The sequence below is a fragment of the Hermetia illucens genome, chromosome 1 (assembly GCF_905115235.1).
Source record: "Hermetia illucens chromosome 1, iHerIll2.2.curated.20191125, whole genome shotgun sequence".
NCBI classification, from domain to species: domain Eukaryota; kingdom Metazoa; phylum Arthropoda; class Insecta; order Diptera; family Stratiomyidae; genus Hermetia; species Hermetia illucens.
The window spans coordinates 137,852,173-137,870,991 of record NC_051849.1 but is presented as its reverse complement, the minus strand read 5'-3'; the positions used below and the strand labels follow the sequence as shown (position 1 = coordinate 137,870,991).

At 43.5% G+C, this 18,819-nt stretch overlaps 1 protein-coding gene across 1 annotated transcript in view; it reads left to right on the top strand.

Annotated features, from left to right (window-relative positions):
- The window catches only part of LOC119648586 (tRNA-dihydrouridine(16/17) synthase [NAD(P)(+)]-like), a 298,564-nt gene that overhangs the window by 237,233 nt on the left and 42,512 nt on the right, over positions 1 to 18,819 (top strand). The window contains exons 5-6 of the mRNA XM_038050358.1: positions 1,254 to 1,424; positions 1,610 to 1,769. Coding sequence (XP_037906286.1) covers positions 1,254 to 1,424; positions 1,610 to 1,769 — 331 coding nt within the window. The remainder of the gene's footprint in view (positions 1 to 1,253; positions 1,425 to 1,609; positions 1,770 to 18,819) is intronic.

Below are 18,819 nucleotides of genomic sequence, written 5' to 3'. Positions count from 1 at the left end.
ATTGCGGCTTCAATAGGTCATCCGCTACCTCGACGAACGGAAGCCGCCTTTTCAACATTTTCCCCATAGTGTTTAATAGGCAGATAGAGCGTTCGTTGGAGCTATGAAAACTTCATAACTCCTCTCTGTCCATCTGTCTTTTTATTCTACTCAAAAACAACTGAAAAATTTGGAGGAAATATACATGTATTTTGTAATGCTTTTTACACGCAGTGGTGCTTCCTACACATATAACAGCGCGTTTTAGTCTTTTTTGTCAAAATTTGTTCATTCGTGATTTCACTCATGAGCGTAGTGAAGGAAGGGCGCAAAATGTGCAGGTCTCCTTCCCATAATCTATCCAACCCAAAAATTTGGGAAAAAACCTCTGTAGTATGTGAAATCTAGTCTTCAAAATACCCCCACACCCATATCTCCTACAGCTAACACATTTTGAACAAATACTGGAAAACCCTCTTAAATTTGACCTAGGTTTATCCTATAAGTTCCACAATAGATGGAAATAACGATGGGTAAACGTCATGTTCCGAACAGCATACCCTGAAGTATGAGTAGAGAAACTTTTGCCCTGATTACAAAATCTTAAAAACTCACTTATAAAATGGAGCTAATATGAATAGATCGGTGTAATGAAGCAACGCAATCAAATCATATGGTATTGTTGTTAATATAGTAAAAAGCCTTCGAAGGGATCTACATACGAAAACTTCACGCAAACTCATGTACACCGCTTGAACCAGTCGAGTTTATTGCAATCAATAAGAGGTAATCCACTTAGAAGGTCCCATCATAATAGCCCACCCAGTTCCCTTTTATTGCGGTAGAATAGGTATCAGGATCTATAACAAGGAACAAGATGAAGGAAACAACTACAACCATCACTCCGGAACACAGTTTTATGCAAGGCATAAAGCAGTACTCGGATCTGAATTGAATTGAATGGTTCCAAGGAAAGGGTTTGAGTTCTAATTCAGAATAATACTTTGTCCATTTAATTTCCTTTCTCTGACCGAATAATGTTTGAACTATATTAATCAGGGAGCAAGTGTTCCCCATGTTTTCTGATTCTCCTTCGCAATTTGAACGCAAGAATGATGTCTGGTCAAAAGTAAAACATACAAAATTTAATCCCACTTCTAAAGCCTGTAGAATCTTACCCTGCAACCATCTTGCGCTTGGAAGTATAATTAAATTGCAATCATTTACTCCGAATGATTCCACCCATTTATTTACCCTGAAACCTTGCATTTTAGGTAGCTCCCATGGTCGACCAGAGCGAACTGGCATGGCGAATGTTATGTCGTCGTCACGGAGCACACCTTTGCTACTCACCAATGTTTCACAGCAATCTATTCGCCAAGGACTCGAAATATCAAAAGGAAGCATTACAAACCTGTCCCGAAGACAGACCATTAATTATTCAGGTAGGTAAACTGACTCCCAACCATTATTGGCCTTGTAATTCGATAACGTGCGAGCCATTCCGGAAAGCGAGTGTATCCAGAGCACGGTCAACTAAAATTCACAAATTCCCATTGGACTAATTTAATGACACGTCCCAGCTTTCAGGTGCTTTATTGCCACTCTCTTTATGCTTCTGTGATTTCAGTTCTGCGGGAATGATGCAAAGACAATTCTGGAAGCTGCTCTTCTAGCCCAGGATCATTGCGACGCCATCGACATAAATCTAGGGTGTCCGCAGGCGATAGCGAAGCGGGGACACTACGGTGCCTTTCTGCAAGATGAATGGGATTTATTGAGTGAAATTGGTAAGTACATTCAATTACTACCTGAGAATTAATAGTAATTATTTATGATTATTTTGGATTGCCGATAAATTTGTCCGAAGGATTTTAGGCGGTCTGGGAGAAGGGCGAAGTGGTAATAGTTTTGCACGAAGTTTTATCCTTCCTTTTGCATGCACCATTAGCAAATTAGATTTGAGTTGGAGGGTCAGGGAATATACTCATAAACCAACCAGGCATCAAATTATTAATAAAGCTATAAATATTTCCATTTGATCTTGTGACCCAATAAATTGGAAATTTCGGAAAGCTTTCGCTGCAATAAGGACTTTTAAGATGGAGCATTGGGGTCATTCCGGGTGAAAGACCTCGCTGTTTTTGTATCTTTTTTAAGGTTTTGTTTGTAAAACAAAACCTTATTAAAATCGGTTCAATGTCTGTCTTTTTTTTTTTTGAGGAGGTGGAAATCTTCAAAAGACACTGGTCTGGACACACCACCACCCCCGACTCCCTCCCTGCCCCGCGGAACCACCATAAGGTATTACATCATGGGGCGGAGTCAGCTCACTCTAGCTTTGGCACCTTTCTTCTATACGCGGCGCACGTGACAGCGTTTTTCTCCTCTCCTCTGCTTTTCGCAGTTTATTTTGGATAGATGCGATCATGCAGTTGACCGCATCCCAATTCTCTTGATGTGCTAACATTTTCGGCACCAGATTTTCTGGTACCAGCACCTCTCCTAGAGTCTCCTCTAGATTCCTCCTTTCTTTCAAAAATCTCGGACAGTGGAAGAATACATGCTCTGGGTCCTCTAGGACTCCATCGCAATTTGGACAGTCGGGTGAGGTCTCCAATTTAAACCTGTGAAGGTATTGGAGATATCCTCCATGCCCCGTGAGAAACTGGGTGAGATAATAATTAATCTCACCGTGCCGTCTCTCCAACCACTCCTTTATGGCAGGAATGAGCCTGTGAGTCCACCGACCCTTTCCCGAGCTTTCCCACCGCTCTTGCCATCTATTTATGGATCTCTCCCTCTCGGCCAAGCCAGTAACCAATTTGATGGCATCAATGGTTGATCTGGCTTTACGGAACCCATACTGCCGATCTGAAAGGCCGCTCTCAACAACCGGGAGTAATCTATTATAGATTACCCGCTCTAGCATTTTCCCCACCGTGTCCAGGAGACATATGGGTCGGTATGAGGATGGCTCACCTGGAGGTTTACCAGGCTTAGGCAGAAGTACCAACTTCTGCCGCTTCTATGCCGCTGGAAATATCCCCTCGGACATGCACGCTTCGAACAACTCAGCGAACATGTCCGGTCTGCATTTCACTGCAAGCTTAAGGGCCTTTTTCGGAACTCCGTCCAGGCCCGGCGCTTTATTGTCTCCTATTCTACCGCAAATATCCAAGAGCTCCTCTCTGGTGACTGGCGTAATTGCCGTCACATTCAGAGATGGTTGGAATGTGTCGGTGCTCTCTTCTTGCTGGGGGAATAACCCCTGGATGATTTTTAGCAAGAGGGTGGGACACGTAATCTGCGGAGATGAACGGCCTCTGAATCGTCCCATCACGATTCTGTAGGCATCCCCCCACGGGTTTATGTCCGCTTCTAAGCAGAGCTCCTTAAAGCACTCCCTCTTACTTCGCTGGATGGCGAGCTTTTTGCGGACTGCCTTATACGCGCGCTCTTTTTGCTCCTGATCGACTCTACCTACAGCCCTCTGAGCCGCTCTTCTGGCTCGGAGGCAGGCTGATCGAAGACCGGTCAGTTCATCATTCCACCAGTAGTTTGGTCTTCTACTGGGGAATGAACACCTTCTAGGCATGGACGCGTCACATGCTTTGGCGATGCATTGAGCCAGATGGAGCCCTCTTTTTCACGTACTCATTTATTTCGCCCGGGTTCGATGATTGTATGGTTAGGTGTCACTTGGGTTGCTTGTGACACTGTTGGCACAGCAGGGTTCGACGTATGCTTAGTATTCTTTTCCTCCATGTGCGATCTATTATAGAGGACTCTAATAGCCCTCACCATATTCTTTATGGCTTGGTGTACGTTGTGCTTGTCCTTTATAAACTCGGACAGCTCAACTATTTTTGCCCCAAGTTGGGTGAAGGGTAATTCATCCGGATCGGGACTCTGCTCTCTATAAGTGCCAGACATGCAGTGAGTGATCTCCTCCTACGTTGAGATTTAGGGGAGGTCCCCATACATGTAAAAGGAGTGTGTAAAATTTTTTTCACCAAATATAGTCATGTGGGGTATAAAATGAAAGGTCTCGATTAGCAATTTTCGAAGCCGATCTTAGTTTTGAGATTTGTTAAAAAGGCGGGGAGTGGGAGGGGTGCAAAGTGGTGATTTCTTTAACGGACCCATTCTCAGAAACTACCCACCCGAAAAATCTGGAAAAAATCATGAAGCTGCCTCTATACGGTGCCCAGGCCTCAAAATACTCTCCATATCGATACTTGTTCAAATTAAGTTAATAATAGTATATTAACATTGGTAGTAGTATAAAATATAATATGAGGCATATTATCTCCTCTGAAAGTTTTATCAAAATCATACTATTAAGAAAATCATACTAGTAAGAAAGTTACAGTAGCTCAAAGTTGTCTTTACCGTGTAAATTTACAACCCGAAGTACTAAATCTGACATGCTAAATGCATATTCTTGACGGCCTACGTACAAATGGGATAGTTCTACACTCAATTATACTCACACAAGAAGCAAACAAAACCTTTCATACCTGAAGCGCCCAGCTTCCGGTTTCCCAAATGGGAGTTTTTCATCATATATTTACTAATATCATTTTTTTAGCTTGATATCATTGCTCATTATCGAAATGCACGGCAACTTACCTACCCATCTCCAAAGAAAATGTCTTTCGGGTGCCACACTCGAGAGGGCTCTGCCCAATTTAAAGAAAAGAAAATAAACAGCATGGAGTATATTTCGGTTCGTGAACTAAAATTATTAAAAAATATTGAAATGTAAACCTTATTAAAATCGATTCACTGTCTGTTTGTTTGTCACACGTACTTTTCTCCAAAACGGCTGAACCAATCCGAACAAAATTTGGTGGACAAACGGGAACTATGAAATCCCAGGCAGTGAGAGACATAAATTTAGGTGGAACTTAAAGGGAGGCTCCCCATATATGCAAAGGTGAGATTTCAAATTTTTTCACCGGAAACAGTCGTGTTTGGTATCTAATAAAAGGTTGTAATTAGTAGTTTCCGAAATTATTAGTTGTGGCATGAATTGTAAACTGCGCGAATAAGTAGCCAAAATATGCACACTTAAAGTGAGATAAGACTCATTTTTAGAACACACACAACCCAAAAATTTGAAAAAAAAATCAGGGTCGTCTGCCCTAATGGACTCTACCCCTCAAAATATGTCCCACTCCCATATATACTCAAATAAACTTACTAATAGTATATTACCAGCTTTTAGAAATTAACTGAGAAACCCCTTTTAGTCCAAAGAGAACTAAATGTTACACTATAGAGGACAATATCGCGCATACACATGCCAAATTTCATGGGAATCCGACTATTAGTGGCAGAGTTGTCAAAGTCTTAAGCCATGTAGAAATCCGTCCAATTCATTGGCTTAAAAATCAAAGTCGCCAGAAGCCGATGGAATTACAGCCGAATTGGCTAAATATGGAGGCGACCAGTTACACCAAGTAGTTCATCAACTTGTGCTCAAGGTATGGGACAGCGAATCAATGCCTGACGATTGGCAACGAGGCATTATCTGTCTCATACATAAAAAGGGAGATATCACACAGTGCAGCAATTATAAAGGTATCACGTTGCTGAGTACCATCTATAAGATATTCTTCGCTATCATCATCAACATCATTGGCCCATACCAAAGAGGCTTCACTCCAGGCAAATCAGCAACAGATCAGATTTTCTCTCTGCGGTAAGCGATGGAAAAACTGTTGGAATATGGACAACAGTTGCACCATCTATTAAAGCCGCCTATGATAGCATAGCCAGGGTAAAACTGTACACGGCCATGAGAGAATTCGGTATCCCGACGAAACTAATAAGACTGACTAGGCTGACCCTGACCAATGTGCGAGGCCAGATAAAAGCAGCAGGATCACTCCCAAGACCATTCGACATCAACAACGGTCTACGACAAGGGGATGCGCTATCATGCGTCCTCCTTAACCTGGCCCTCGAGAAAGTGATCCATGATGCTGATGTAAATGCAAGAGGTACGATCCTCTTTAAATCCACCCAACTACTGGTCCATGCTAACGATATCGACATCATGGGAAGAACGACCCGAAACGTACAAACTGCCTTCATCCAGATCGAGCCGGAGGCGCAAGATCTTGGCCTGTATATCAATGAAGGCACCAAAAACCTACCAACCAGCAACAACAAACTTATCTAGGGTCGAAATTCACAACCGATAACCGCAAAGATGATGAAATCCGCGCACGGTTGTTGATAGCCAACAGAGCCTATTTCATTTTACAAAAACTGTTCCGCTCAAAACGTCTCATCATAGGGTTAAAGCTATTACTGTACAAGACAATGATCTTGCCAATCCTCATGTATTTCTCGGAGACGGGTTTTTAGCAAGAAAAATTGCGAACTCTTGGCCGGGTTCGAGAGAAGAATCCTCCGAAGAATTTTTGGGCGCCTACATGAGGATGGACGATTCCGTAGCCTATATAATGACGAAATCTATGAGCGATACCATGACCGTCAGATTGTGGATAAAATTCGGCTAAATAGGTTACGGTGGGCGGGTCACTTAATCTGAGGATCCGAGGATAATCCAGCCCGGAAATTCTATAAGGGCAATATCTATGATAGAAAAAGAAGACGAGGCAGACCCTGCCTGAGATGGAGCCATGGCGTGGATCAGGACGCCAGGCAGCTTTTAGGGATATCGAATAGGTGGACTTCGGCGCAAAACCGGGATGTCTCGAGTTCCGCATTAAGGATACCAGTTGTTGCGCCATTGATGATAATGAATAAGATGCTGACGTCATAATTACCGAAAATATTTGACATTCGAGTGAAATATTAAAACTCGATTTATGAAGAATCTACTTCTCAGTCGTTTTCAAGGTTTTATGTGAAAAAAAAATCTTATTAGAATCGAGTCAAGGTTTGTCTATTCGTCTGCCTTTTTTTTGTTTTTCGGGGTTGGAAGGTGGAAAGGCTCAAAACCTGCTGCTGGCTCCTCCCATGCAGTTCTGTGAGACTTCTTCTCACTAAAACCACCTCCTTCTCATTCCACTCTCCCCATGGAACTCCTATAAAGTATTGCGTCGCGAGGCTGGATCAGCTTTTAACTGCGGCTCTTTGTAGTTCTCCTGCTTTCTTGTTTTCGTCGTAGTTCTTCCTGCCTAAGCTGTTGGTGAATAGCTTGCAGTTCTTTTCCATCCTGGTTCTAAGCATCCGTTGACTCCAACATGACCTCCACAATATTTTCGCGTGTTAAGCGCTTGTCTGCGACAGATTCCATTCTTGTTCAGTGCGCGGTAAACCTGGGGTAATCAAATATGACATGATCCGTAGCTTAATTCACCCTGGCTTCATTCAAACCATCTGCGAATATCCGGAATGATGCGGTATGTCCAACGACTAGTTTGTGACTCGTCCGATTTCTTTTGCCACTCTTCGATAGGTTCCCACCGTGTCAGTTGTCGTCGAAATACGCTAGACTCTCCAACTGCATACGTTTTTTCGTAGAGTGGTCAGCCTTCATTCCAAGACTTTTCTATGAGGAGCATCCCAGCTAGTACATATGCTGTTTTTCCTGATGTCCGGCAGGCACTGCATACCCGGAGTGCACTTATCCGATACGCCATTCCCAATTTTCTGCAGTTTACTTTGCTATCCAGTTGCCCAAACTGGAGCTGGGTAGACTAGCATGGAACTGACTACCTTATAAAGTAGAAGACGTCGACTTTGTCGACTTTGCGGCGCACTCAATGTGGTTTTTAAAGTTGAGCCTTCTGTCAATCATTACTCCCAAGTAATTGAGCTTCTCTTGCTCATAAGAACTACTTCCATTGTATGTTCAGCAAGTGGTAGGCCAGAATCTCTCAACCAGGAATTGATCTCCCATATCGCTTCATTATTTGGGTACATCGTAATGTTCATAGGTTGAATATATCCGATATTCAATTCGATGTGATGCTGAATTTTTATTTCTTAGGGAGTAGTAATTTGGCGTGAAAGGGGCAATTTTGACCTCTATAACTTTTGACAATACTTGGCTTTCCATCAAACTTTCCAGTATGATGCTTCCTATTACAATTTATATTACTGGAAATGAATTTTCAAAATAGAATAATATACTATAATATATATAGATATCACAACGGAAAGTAGTTGGAGGCCAAATGCCGAGTGCATTATAATTTTTTGTTCAGATTTGCCGGGGGTTTTAGAGAATGAGTCCTTGAAGTAATTGACCCCTTTGAAAACAATATCAAAACTAATATTTATTTCAGAAAATGCTAATCGAGACCTTTCATTTGACACCCTACATGACTATATTCGGTGAACAAGAATTTTGCATCTGTCTTTCACGTGTATGTAGTCCGCGTCAACCGGACCAAATGGGAGCAACTTACTACCCCAGCCAGCGTCTTACGATTTGCCTCTGCCCTTGTAAGAAATCGTAAAGCCGTCATCGCCTAATATTTTGAAAGATGGTGCAACTGATGATATTCCAACAGGTTCTCCATCGCTTCCTGCAGAGAGAAAATCTGATCTGTTACTGATTTGCTTGGAGCGAAGCCTCTTTGGTATGGGCCAATGATGTTCTGGGGGTAAGGGACTATCCGACCTAGCAAGATAGCATAGAATATCTTATAGATGGTACTCAGCAACGTGATACCTCTATAATTACTGCACCGCGTGATATCTCCCTTTTGATGTATGAGACAGATTATCTGCCTCGTTGCCGTCAAACATTAATTCGTTGTCCTTCACCTTCAGCATAACTTGATAAACAGCTTGGTTTAATTGATCGCTTTCATTAACAAATTCGGGTGTAATTCCATCGGCTCCTCGCGATGTATGATTTTCAAGCCATTGAATTGCACGGACTGTTTCTTCTATACTTGATGGTTGCAGTATTTGTCAGTCGTCCTCAATTCGCGGGACCTCCAACTCGCCGATATTCTGGTTATTTAGCAGTTCATTAAGATACTCAACTAACTAACCACTTCAATATGCCCATTCTGTCGTAAATCAAATTCTCCTCTTTGTCTGGGCAGGATAACCATCGAGCTTCATTCTGCTGATTTGCTGGTAAAACTTGCACGCAGTCGCACCCTATACTTTTTGAACTCACAGACCTGTTGGTTCTCCCAGGCTTCCTTTTTCCATCTGTGGAGTCGGTTCTCCGCTCGACGAAGTTCGTGATAAGTTTCTGCGCGTGCCCGCGTTCTTTGAGAATGTAACATTACTCGGTATGCAGAATTCTTCCGTTTCGTTGGTACCTTACATTCATCCTCAAACCAGCCATTCCGACTTTTTTGCGACTCGGACTAAGTACGTTTGCGGTCGTATCAATGCTAACATTCTTCAGCTGGTTTTGAAGATTAATTGTCGATCCTTCTAGGTGTTACAGAGGGCTGGCTTGTGGATGGCTTCAGTGTTAACTCTCAGCTGATTGACAGAGGGAATTTTAGGCGGTGTTGTTATTCAAGCTCGCGCCACTATGCCAACGAGATAGTGACCCAAATCTATATTGACTTCCCTATATCTTCTGACATTCAGCAAAGCTAAAAGGTGGTTAATTTGGTTGAAACTGGTCCCGTCTGGAAAGGCCCACGTTTGTTTATGGACCGCGTTCCGTGCAAAACAGGTACTTCTAACAACCATTTCGTATGATCCTGCTAATTGGATAATCCGCAGTATTTTGATGTAAGCTATGGGAGCCAACATATCACCTGAATACGGGCTTAGTTTCTACTTACCTCCTTTTGTAGCTTCGTTACAAGTTGTTTTCCGTGTAATGTTGTCTGCCCTACCAAACTCCAAATCTGGAAGACCAGTTAGTAAAATTTGTCCCATTTTTAGACGCGGGAGACTCGCCTTCAACCTTCTCCGTTCGAGCGGTTATCACGTAGAGGTGGAAATGGGGTCTGGTAATAGAGCTGCTGGTGTTGGTGCAGCCGACGTTTCCCAGGTTTTATGTTCCAGCGTGGAGACCAATCCGCGTTTCGCCCTGGGACCTATATTATAATTTCAATGTGCAGCAATGTAATTCACCGCATGTATGGGAGTACACTGTTCCAACCTTTCTACCATGAATTTCAATAGGTATAACCATTTCTCAGAAAACTGCATGTGGCACACAGGTAGATAGTGAACTGATATTAATACTGTTTTCAACAAAACCTTATATATATTTTTTAAAATTCCTACCTCCCTAACACCTTAAGAGGTGATATGCAATTAGACGAAGAAAGAAAGCTGACGTTTTAGATTAATTTTTTAACATTTTATGCGAAACGAAATCGAATCGATATCTGTCCGTCTATCTCCCACACTCGATTTACTCAGAAACGGCTAGACCAATTGTCCCGAAATTTGGACTAGCCTCCCCATACTTGTGGAAAGGGGTGGGAATATAGTCGTGTGCCGTATCAAATGAAAGGGCTCAATTAGTTCTTTTGTAAATTAATGATATTTTTGATCCCGGGTGAAACATAGAAGAGTGAGAGTCCAAAATGTGTGTTCCAAAAAATGTAACAGGTCTCGTTCTTAGAAATTATCAACCGCATTCCGATACCTGTTTAAATAATAACCGCCAATCAACGCGCTTAAAATTTTGACCTACGCCCTGTCCTGGTACCAATGGAAGAAACTTCCAAACTCGATTGCCTTTTTCCAGTGCACAATGGTTTACTTTGGTTTTGTTTTACACAAAACTCAGTTTACTGTCTGTATACCACACCTATTATCCGGTTATTCCTATTGATACGAAATTTGGTGGAAAGGTGGGACTTGTGAATCCCATTGCATGCAGTGAGTAACATAGTTTCAAGTTCAGTTTAAATACACTCCCTTGTATTTTTTCACCGAGTATAGTCGTGGTAGTGTCCGGAGAACTTAGTGGTTAGAGCACAAGGCTGTCGTACGGAAGGTCGCGCTTCAAATCTCACTTGTGACGATGGGATTTGTATCGTGATTTGACGTCGGATACCAGTCGACTCAGCTGTGAATGAGTGCCTGAGTCAAGTCAGGGTAATCATCTCAGGTGAGCGCAATGCTGACCACATCCCCTCCTACCTCCTATCCTAGAATTATCAAGTTTTCAGTAATAAAGGCTACACTATGCAATACGATACTACCAGTTTAGTGGAAATCGCACTGTTACTAACAGAGTTAAAATAGGTCAAAATTGTCCCTTTTGTGAAAATTTATCGCTTTCCAAGATTTTCTCTAAAGTGAATGGTCTGACTAACTAAACGCATATATATTACAAGCTAGGTACAAATGTGGTAAATGACCACCCAAAAATGCTTATATAGGCAATACACAAAGCCTTTCACCCCTGAAACATTTAACTTCCTGTTTCCCGACTTGTTTCTGTCTAATGTCCGTTTCAAAAGAGCTCCTCGCTTAATTCGACCGTTGGCGGGCGGTGTTCACAAAACTGTAACTTTTACAATTCTTCAAATTTCACTTTAAAATTTTGGGAAAATATTCTTCAAGGACAATACAATCAAAATTAAAAGATAATTTTTCGAAAAGTTCTAATTGTTTATCTCCCCTTAATGTTCAATGCATGCGCTCTAATTTCTGATTGTAACATATGCCGCTTAATTTTACGGACTTCAACAAAAATAAAAGGTTCCGCGATTTGTTTTGATAAAATGTGCCCTCCACGCCTTTTTCACTTCACTTTTTAAGGGAGTTCACCCAACTACCATAAATTATCCGCAAGTAAGCTTTCCAATGAACAATATAAAGTTAATTCCTCTGGTTCGCTACCTACAAAAACTGTTCTTATTCTTATCATAGCATTCAGACTAATCCCTTGTTTTGGTCAAGAAATAGTTGGATATCCTGATATCGTTGAATCTTATCTACACTTCATCATGTGAAATCGACCCCCTCCCTTTGCTTTCACTATCAGCACCACGCATACGGAGTGCACCTAATGAACGCTGAATACCGACCAAACGACTTACCAAAATGGATAAAATATCTCCATAATACAACGCTAGTTAACCTTAACCCAGGGCAAGAAGCCAAATGTATACCCGTGTAATGCACTTCCAATCTGTCTTGCCTGCCACTATTCAGATACTTATGGTTTATTGAATTTGAAATCCCAACCCATCAAACATTCTTATCGATTCCATTGAGCGGACCATATTCCCTCCTTGGCGCTTGGCGAGTAAACCGTACATACGATAGTGGACTTGTTGCATTTAGTCTACCTACCAGCACCCCGTCGTCAAGAGAAATATTACTTGGCATCAGATTCACTATTCCCCCGCTAGGATCAAGTTTGTTTTTTATGAGCTATGAAGAGACCTAATAAGGCAAAAATATCCTGCAGGACGCCAGAAAGTTACTTCAGGAATTTGTAGAAGTTGTTCGAGGACTTTGATTAAAACTTTTTTGAATTTCCCATTAAATGAAAGAGTTGGTTTGGACTCCAGTTCTGGGACTTTGGAACAGGATGGTTGAAAAAATAGGAGGCATTGGGTGTCTTTAGCTAGAAATAAATATTTATTTAATTATTTAAAATTAATTGAATTAATTCTTCGAAATTAAGTTATTTAGAAATTAGATAGATCCGAAATTTTAGAATCAAAAGGGCCCGAAAACATCTACTCAGCTGGGGTACATGCAACTATGATTTTAAATGACAGGATGTTGAGGAGTGCACTGCCTACATCAAATTGGCTGAATTGGAATTTTTAAAAGGGCTGTTCGACATACCTACCAAAAAAGGATGCCTCAGTGGTTAGAATGTTAAGCTGTCGTAGAGGAAGGTCACTGTTCAAATCTCACTGGTGGCAAAGAGATTTGTACCATGATTAAATGCCGGATACCAGTCGACTCAGCTGTGATTGAATACCTGAATCAAATCAGGGTAATGATCACGGGCGAACGCAATGCTGATCACGCTGCCTCCTACAGTGTATTGTAGTCCTGAAGTGTACCGTCATGATCTTCAATGAAGTGCTTCGACACGCTTCAAGGCTCTGATCCAATATGTCATCGCCAACGATTATTACGTTTTTAAGGTTTTGTTTATAAAACAAAACCTTATTAAAATCGGTTCAATGTTTGTCTGTCTGTCCGTCTGTCTGTCTGTCTTTTTTATTTTATTTATTTTTTTTTTTTGAGGAGGTGGAAATCTTTAAAAGACACTGGCCTGGACACGCCAGCATGTGGGATTCTTACCCATTAAAACCACCCCCGAGCCCCTCCAAACCCCGTGGAACCACCGTACGATATTACATCACGGAGCGGAGTCAGCTCATTTTAGCTTTAGCTGGGAACTCTGGGACTCCATCGCAGTTTGGACAGTCGGGTGGGGTATCCAGTTTAAACCTGGGTACTGGCGATATCCTCCATGCCCGGTGAGAAACTGAGTAAGAGTATAATTAATCTCACCGTGCCGTCTCTCCAACCACTCCTTGATGGCAGGGATGAGCCTGTGTGTCCACCGACCCTTTCCCGAGCGTTCCCAACGCTCTTGCCATCTATTTAGCGATCTTTCCCTTTCGGCGTTCTTCGTCTGCGATAAAGGAGAGATAGATTTCGCATTATATATATTCGTCATCTCATCTGCCAAGATGTCAATGGGCATCATTCCAGAAATGACGAATGCTGCATCATCTAGGACAGTCCTGAATGCCGAGCACACTCTTAGGGCTGTTCTTCTGTAGACTGAACTCAGTTTGTTACCGTTAAATGCAACCTGCAATGCCTTTCCCCAAACTGGAGCTGCATAGAGCAGAATCGAACTCACTACCCTAGCTATAAGCAACCCGGAAGCATGCCGTGGCCCTCCCACGTTCGGTATCGTTCTTGCCAGGGCCACACTCGCAGTAGATGCTTTGTCATAGACATACTGCACATACTGCTGCTAAGCTTGCCATCTATCATCACTCCCAAGTATTTGATCGCAGGCTTAGAAGTGATGATGTGATTCCCAATTTGAATACGGGCAAAATTTCTTTTACGCCGCGTGGTGATAAGGACCGCTTCCGTTTTTTCCCTCCGCAAGTGTCAGACCAGAACTCTCAAGCCAACTCTTAACAGCACTGATCGCTTCGCATGAGTATAACTCAGCATCTTCGAGATGCATTGCGACAAAAACCAGCGCTATATCATCGGCGTAGCCCACCACCTTGGCTTCCTCCGGAAGGGGAAGATCAAGAACGCCGTTATACATGATGTTCCACAGCAGTGGGCCCAGTACGGAGCCTTGTGGGACACCCGCGGAAACAACGTACTCTTGGGGTCCGTCATCGGTGTCATACCAAAGCCTCCGTTCTTGTAAATAGCTGTTGACAATAGCTGCAAGATAAGCGGCAACACCAATCTTCGCCAGAGGTTCCCGTATTGGCCGAATTGAATGCATTTCTCACATCCAGGGCCACCACTATGCAATATTTGCTAGTACTGCCCCTTCCGTGAATTGCATCTTCGGCCAAGCCAGTAACCATTTTGATCAATGGTTGATCTGGCTTTACGGAACCCATACTGCCGATCTGAGAGACCTCCCTGGCTCTCAACAACCGGGAGTAATCTATTGTAGATTACTCGCTCTAGCATTTTGCCCACAGTGTCCAAAAGACAAATAGGTCTGTAAGAGGTTGGCTCACCTGGTGGTTTGCCAGCCTTAGGCAGTAGCACCAACTTCTGTCGTTTCCATGATGTAGGAAATATTCCCTCGGACATGCACGCTTCGAACAACTCAGCGAACATGTCCGGTCTGGATTTCACGGCAAGCTTAAGGGCCTTATTCGGCACGCCATCCAGACCCGGAGCTTTATTATCTCCTATCCTAGTGCAGATCTCCAGCAGCTCGTCACTGGTGACTGGCGGTATTGCCGTGTCGTTCAGAGGTCGCTGGAAGCTGTCTACGCCCTCCTCTTGCTGAGGGAATAACCCCTGGATGATTTCTAACAAGAGTGTAGGACACGTGATCTGCGGAGATGATCGGCCTCTGAATCGCCCCATCACGATTCTATAGGCGCTCCCCCACGGGTTTACGTCCGCTTCTAAACAGAGCTCCTTAAAGCATTCCCTCTTGCTCCGTTGGATGGCGAGCTTGAAGGTTTTGCGGGCTTCCTTATAGGCGCGCTCTTTTTGCCCTTGGTCAATTCTGCCTACCGCTCTTTGAGCCGCTCTTCTGGCTCGGTGACAGGTTGATCGAAGGCTGGCCAGTTCAGCATTCCACCAGTAGTTTGGTCTTCTACTGGGGAATGAGCACCTCCTCGGCATGGACGCGTCACACGCTTTGGCGATGCATTCGGCCACATGGACAGCTCGTTCCGTAGAGGCGCCTGCTTTATTAGGTTGGTCTAACCACACCTCCGTGAAGGTCTGCTCATCCAGAGCTTTAGCGGACCAGCCTGACATCTTTCTCGGTTTCGGGCATGATGATCTTATGCCCGGTGACTCCACCCATAGCCCAAAGAAGATTGCCTGGTGATCACAGATCTGTCTGTCTGTCTGTCTGTCTGTCTGTCTGTCCATCTGTCTGTCTGTCTGTCTGTCTGTCTGTCTGTCTGTCTGTCACAGGCAGTTTTCCCAGAAACGGCTATACCGATTGATACGAAATTTGGTGAAAAGGTGGATACTGTGGACCCCCAGACATGCAGTGAGTAATATCCTCCTACGTTGCGATTTAGGGGGGTCCCCATACATGTAAAAGGGGGGTGTTAAAATTTTTTTCACCAAATATAGTCATGTGGGGTATCAAATGAAATGACTCGATTAGTATATTTCGAAGCTGGTCTTAGTTTTGAGATGTTAAAAAAGGCGGGGAGTGGGAGGAGTGCAAAGTGATGATTTCTTTAACGGACCCATTCTCAGAAACTACCCAACCGAAAAATCTGAAAAAAATCATGAAGCTGCCTCTATACGGTACCCAGGCCTCAAAATACTCTCCATGTCGATATCTGTTCAAATTAAGTTAATAATAGTATATTACCGTATTTTTGGGAAAATTGCGTAAAACCCCCCTTAAGTTTATGTCAGAGTTATAAAAGTTGGTAGTAGTATAAAATATAATATGAAGCATATTATCTCTAAGTTTGATCAAAATCATACTATTAGTAACAAAGTTACAGTAGCTCAAAGTTGCTTACCGTGTAAATGTACAACCCGAAGTACTAAATCTGATATGCTAAATGCATATTCTTAACGGGCTACGTACAAATGGGATAGTTCTACACTCAAATATACTCACAGAAGAAACAAACAAAACCTTTCATACCTGAGGCGTCCAGCTTCCGGTTTCCAACTTGTTTCCGAGTTGTCATAACTTCGGCGGATGCCGGAGTTTTAACTAATACTAGCGCTAAGTGAATTGAACCAGGCAATGTGAAAGTCCCAGGACATCTAGGAAAAGCATGTGGTGTATGGCGATCAATTAGAACTTGCCAGTCCCAATACATGCCGTAAGGAGAACTATCGAGCATTGCTTGCGCTTCCCACCAGTAAACCGGATATGTTTCCGTGATCAATCCATACTTGTATACAAGGTTCTGGTGGAATAGATGGCGACATTATGCTTGTTTGTGTATTACACAGTGCAGTCAGAAATGAGTTGATCCACACATTCTGCGTTGGTGTTTCCCCATCCGCTCTTTCGATTCGAGCTTGTTATAAGTTCGGGTGGCGACCACGCCGTTCTGAATGGCATACATAAATACCTCCTTTGCCAGGGGCGATTCAGAGTCTTGTACTGACTTCAACCCAATCAGAGGATTGAAAGATCGGTCCTTCAGGTTCAATTGGGTCAACTCACAATTTGCCTTACAAACAGCCGCATGCAAGGGACTGGCCGGCTCTTTGCTATAAAAATAAGCGCGTAGCGAGTCGACTTGGCGGGGATGTTGTTCCACATTGTCAAGCAAACCTTTGCCTCCGATGTCACAAAGTAGATTGATCCGCTCCACGGAAGAATTTGGATGATGTATTCGAAATTTGACCATAGCAGTCCATATCCGCCGCTTGATATTTTCCATATTGGTCTTCGGCAACATTTCGAATGCATACATCAGCAAATGGATAGCGAATATGTTCAGTGTGCTTGTTTTATTCTTCCCCGAGAGGTTCGTTTTGAGTATCAGCTTCACAATAGGAAATTTTCGCAATGAAAAAAGGCGAAACTTCCTCTGGCCGACTAATGACCTGGCTTATGCTATGTGCCAACCGACCGTGTTTACTGGTGAACTTTTTGTGCTAGAAATTCTGCACCTGATCCAGATCGGAACACCTCCACTTCTTCGAACTGTTTATAACTCATCGAACCTCCGTTACTTCCGCAAAATTCATACCCGGCGGTTGCCTTCAGCGGTAATCCACCCAGCATGCTGGGCGGGTAACCCCTAAAGTTCACCCTAATATTCTATTGCTTCCATCACTGAAGGCTATACTCTCTGAATGCTCTGCTGTTGTCATCTGTTGGGAAATCATCCTGAATACGTCTGGAGTGACTTTTACGATATTGCCGCAACCGACTGTATATGACAGAAAATTTCCAGAATTGTAACTACGGGTGATGGCATAATTCTGGTAAACCTTCTGCACTTTGTTCTTGATCCGTGTACTGGCATTGCCATTGCTGATTTGAGTCAACCTAGCAATGTACTAAGGCAGTATATTGCTAGTCGTGGAGTCGCCCAGACATTCCAAATGAATTTTCCATGGTGGATCTCTTCGGTCACTCAAACCAATAACGCGAAACCGAATCTTCGAACCGTGCAATCTGATAGCCGCAACTATACCACAATACGGAAGCTGCTGTAATTGCTAGAGCGACAAATCAGTGCGCAGTCGAGACGCAATCTCATGATTGATTTGAGATAGAGTTCTCGGAGTCGCTAGAGATTCATAAAGCCTATGAGTACCTGGTCTATGCGACGTATTGTTGTTGATGCCGCCGCCTCGGCCCCCATCGACACTTGGTGATTAGTTTCCGCGATAACCTTAAGTCGAAAACGTTCCTTGATAACATCCGGTATTGTGCCGGTGCGAGTACTAAAGGTGGTAAGGAGGGTATTTGGGTAATGGGTTCGTAATTTTTTTCAAGTTTTTCGGTTTGGTAGGTTCCGAGCATGGCTTCGTGAATGAAATGATGAATTTTTAACCCCCGCTTCCCCTCCTTGTACATTAAATGTCGGAACTGGGAACAGCTTGATACTCCACATGACTATATTCGGTGAAAAATATGTTAAAATTCGTGCCCGTACCCTGGCTCTATCTAGAGCTGGGCAATCGCAGAGAAAGTGCCTGAGAGTTCCCCCTTCTCCGCAGCTTCGGCAATGCGAATTGTAGGGTATGCCTAGCCTGGCGGCAAGTAATCTTGTATGCATTTGCACGCAGCTGGCGCAGGAGCTCTCGTGATAGGGCTATGTTATAAGCGGGCTAAACTCTCCTTGACTTACCACAGGTGATAAGCCTTCGCCATCTAAGACCCGTGGCTGCTAAATAGTGTGAGTAGATTCCACCATTGGCAGCCACCAGCGAGATACCAAGTGTACCCGCCGAACGACTGCCAAGAGCAGAGCCCCATCTGGCCAATCCGTCAACCCGCTCATTCCCCTTTATGTTCCTATGCCCGGTAATCCAATGGAGAGTGACCTCAAGCGTGCCGCAAAGACTGCTCCTCGCGTTTCTGTACTCCCGACCAGCCTGGAAGATGTCGTCACTGAGTCCAAGGTCCACTTGGTTGTCGGTCAGAATAGCTACGTTACGCTTGGGGCTCGGGTCATACTCCAGCCATCGACACACTTTCAGTATCAACAGTACTTCCGCTTGGAATACACTGGCGAAACCTTCGACCAATCGGCTCGGATACTC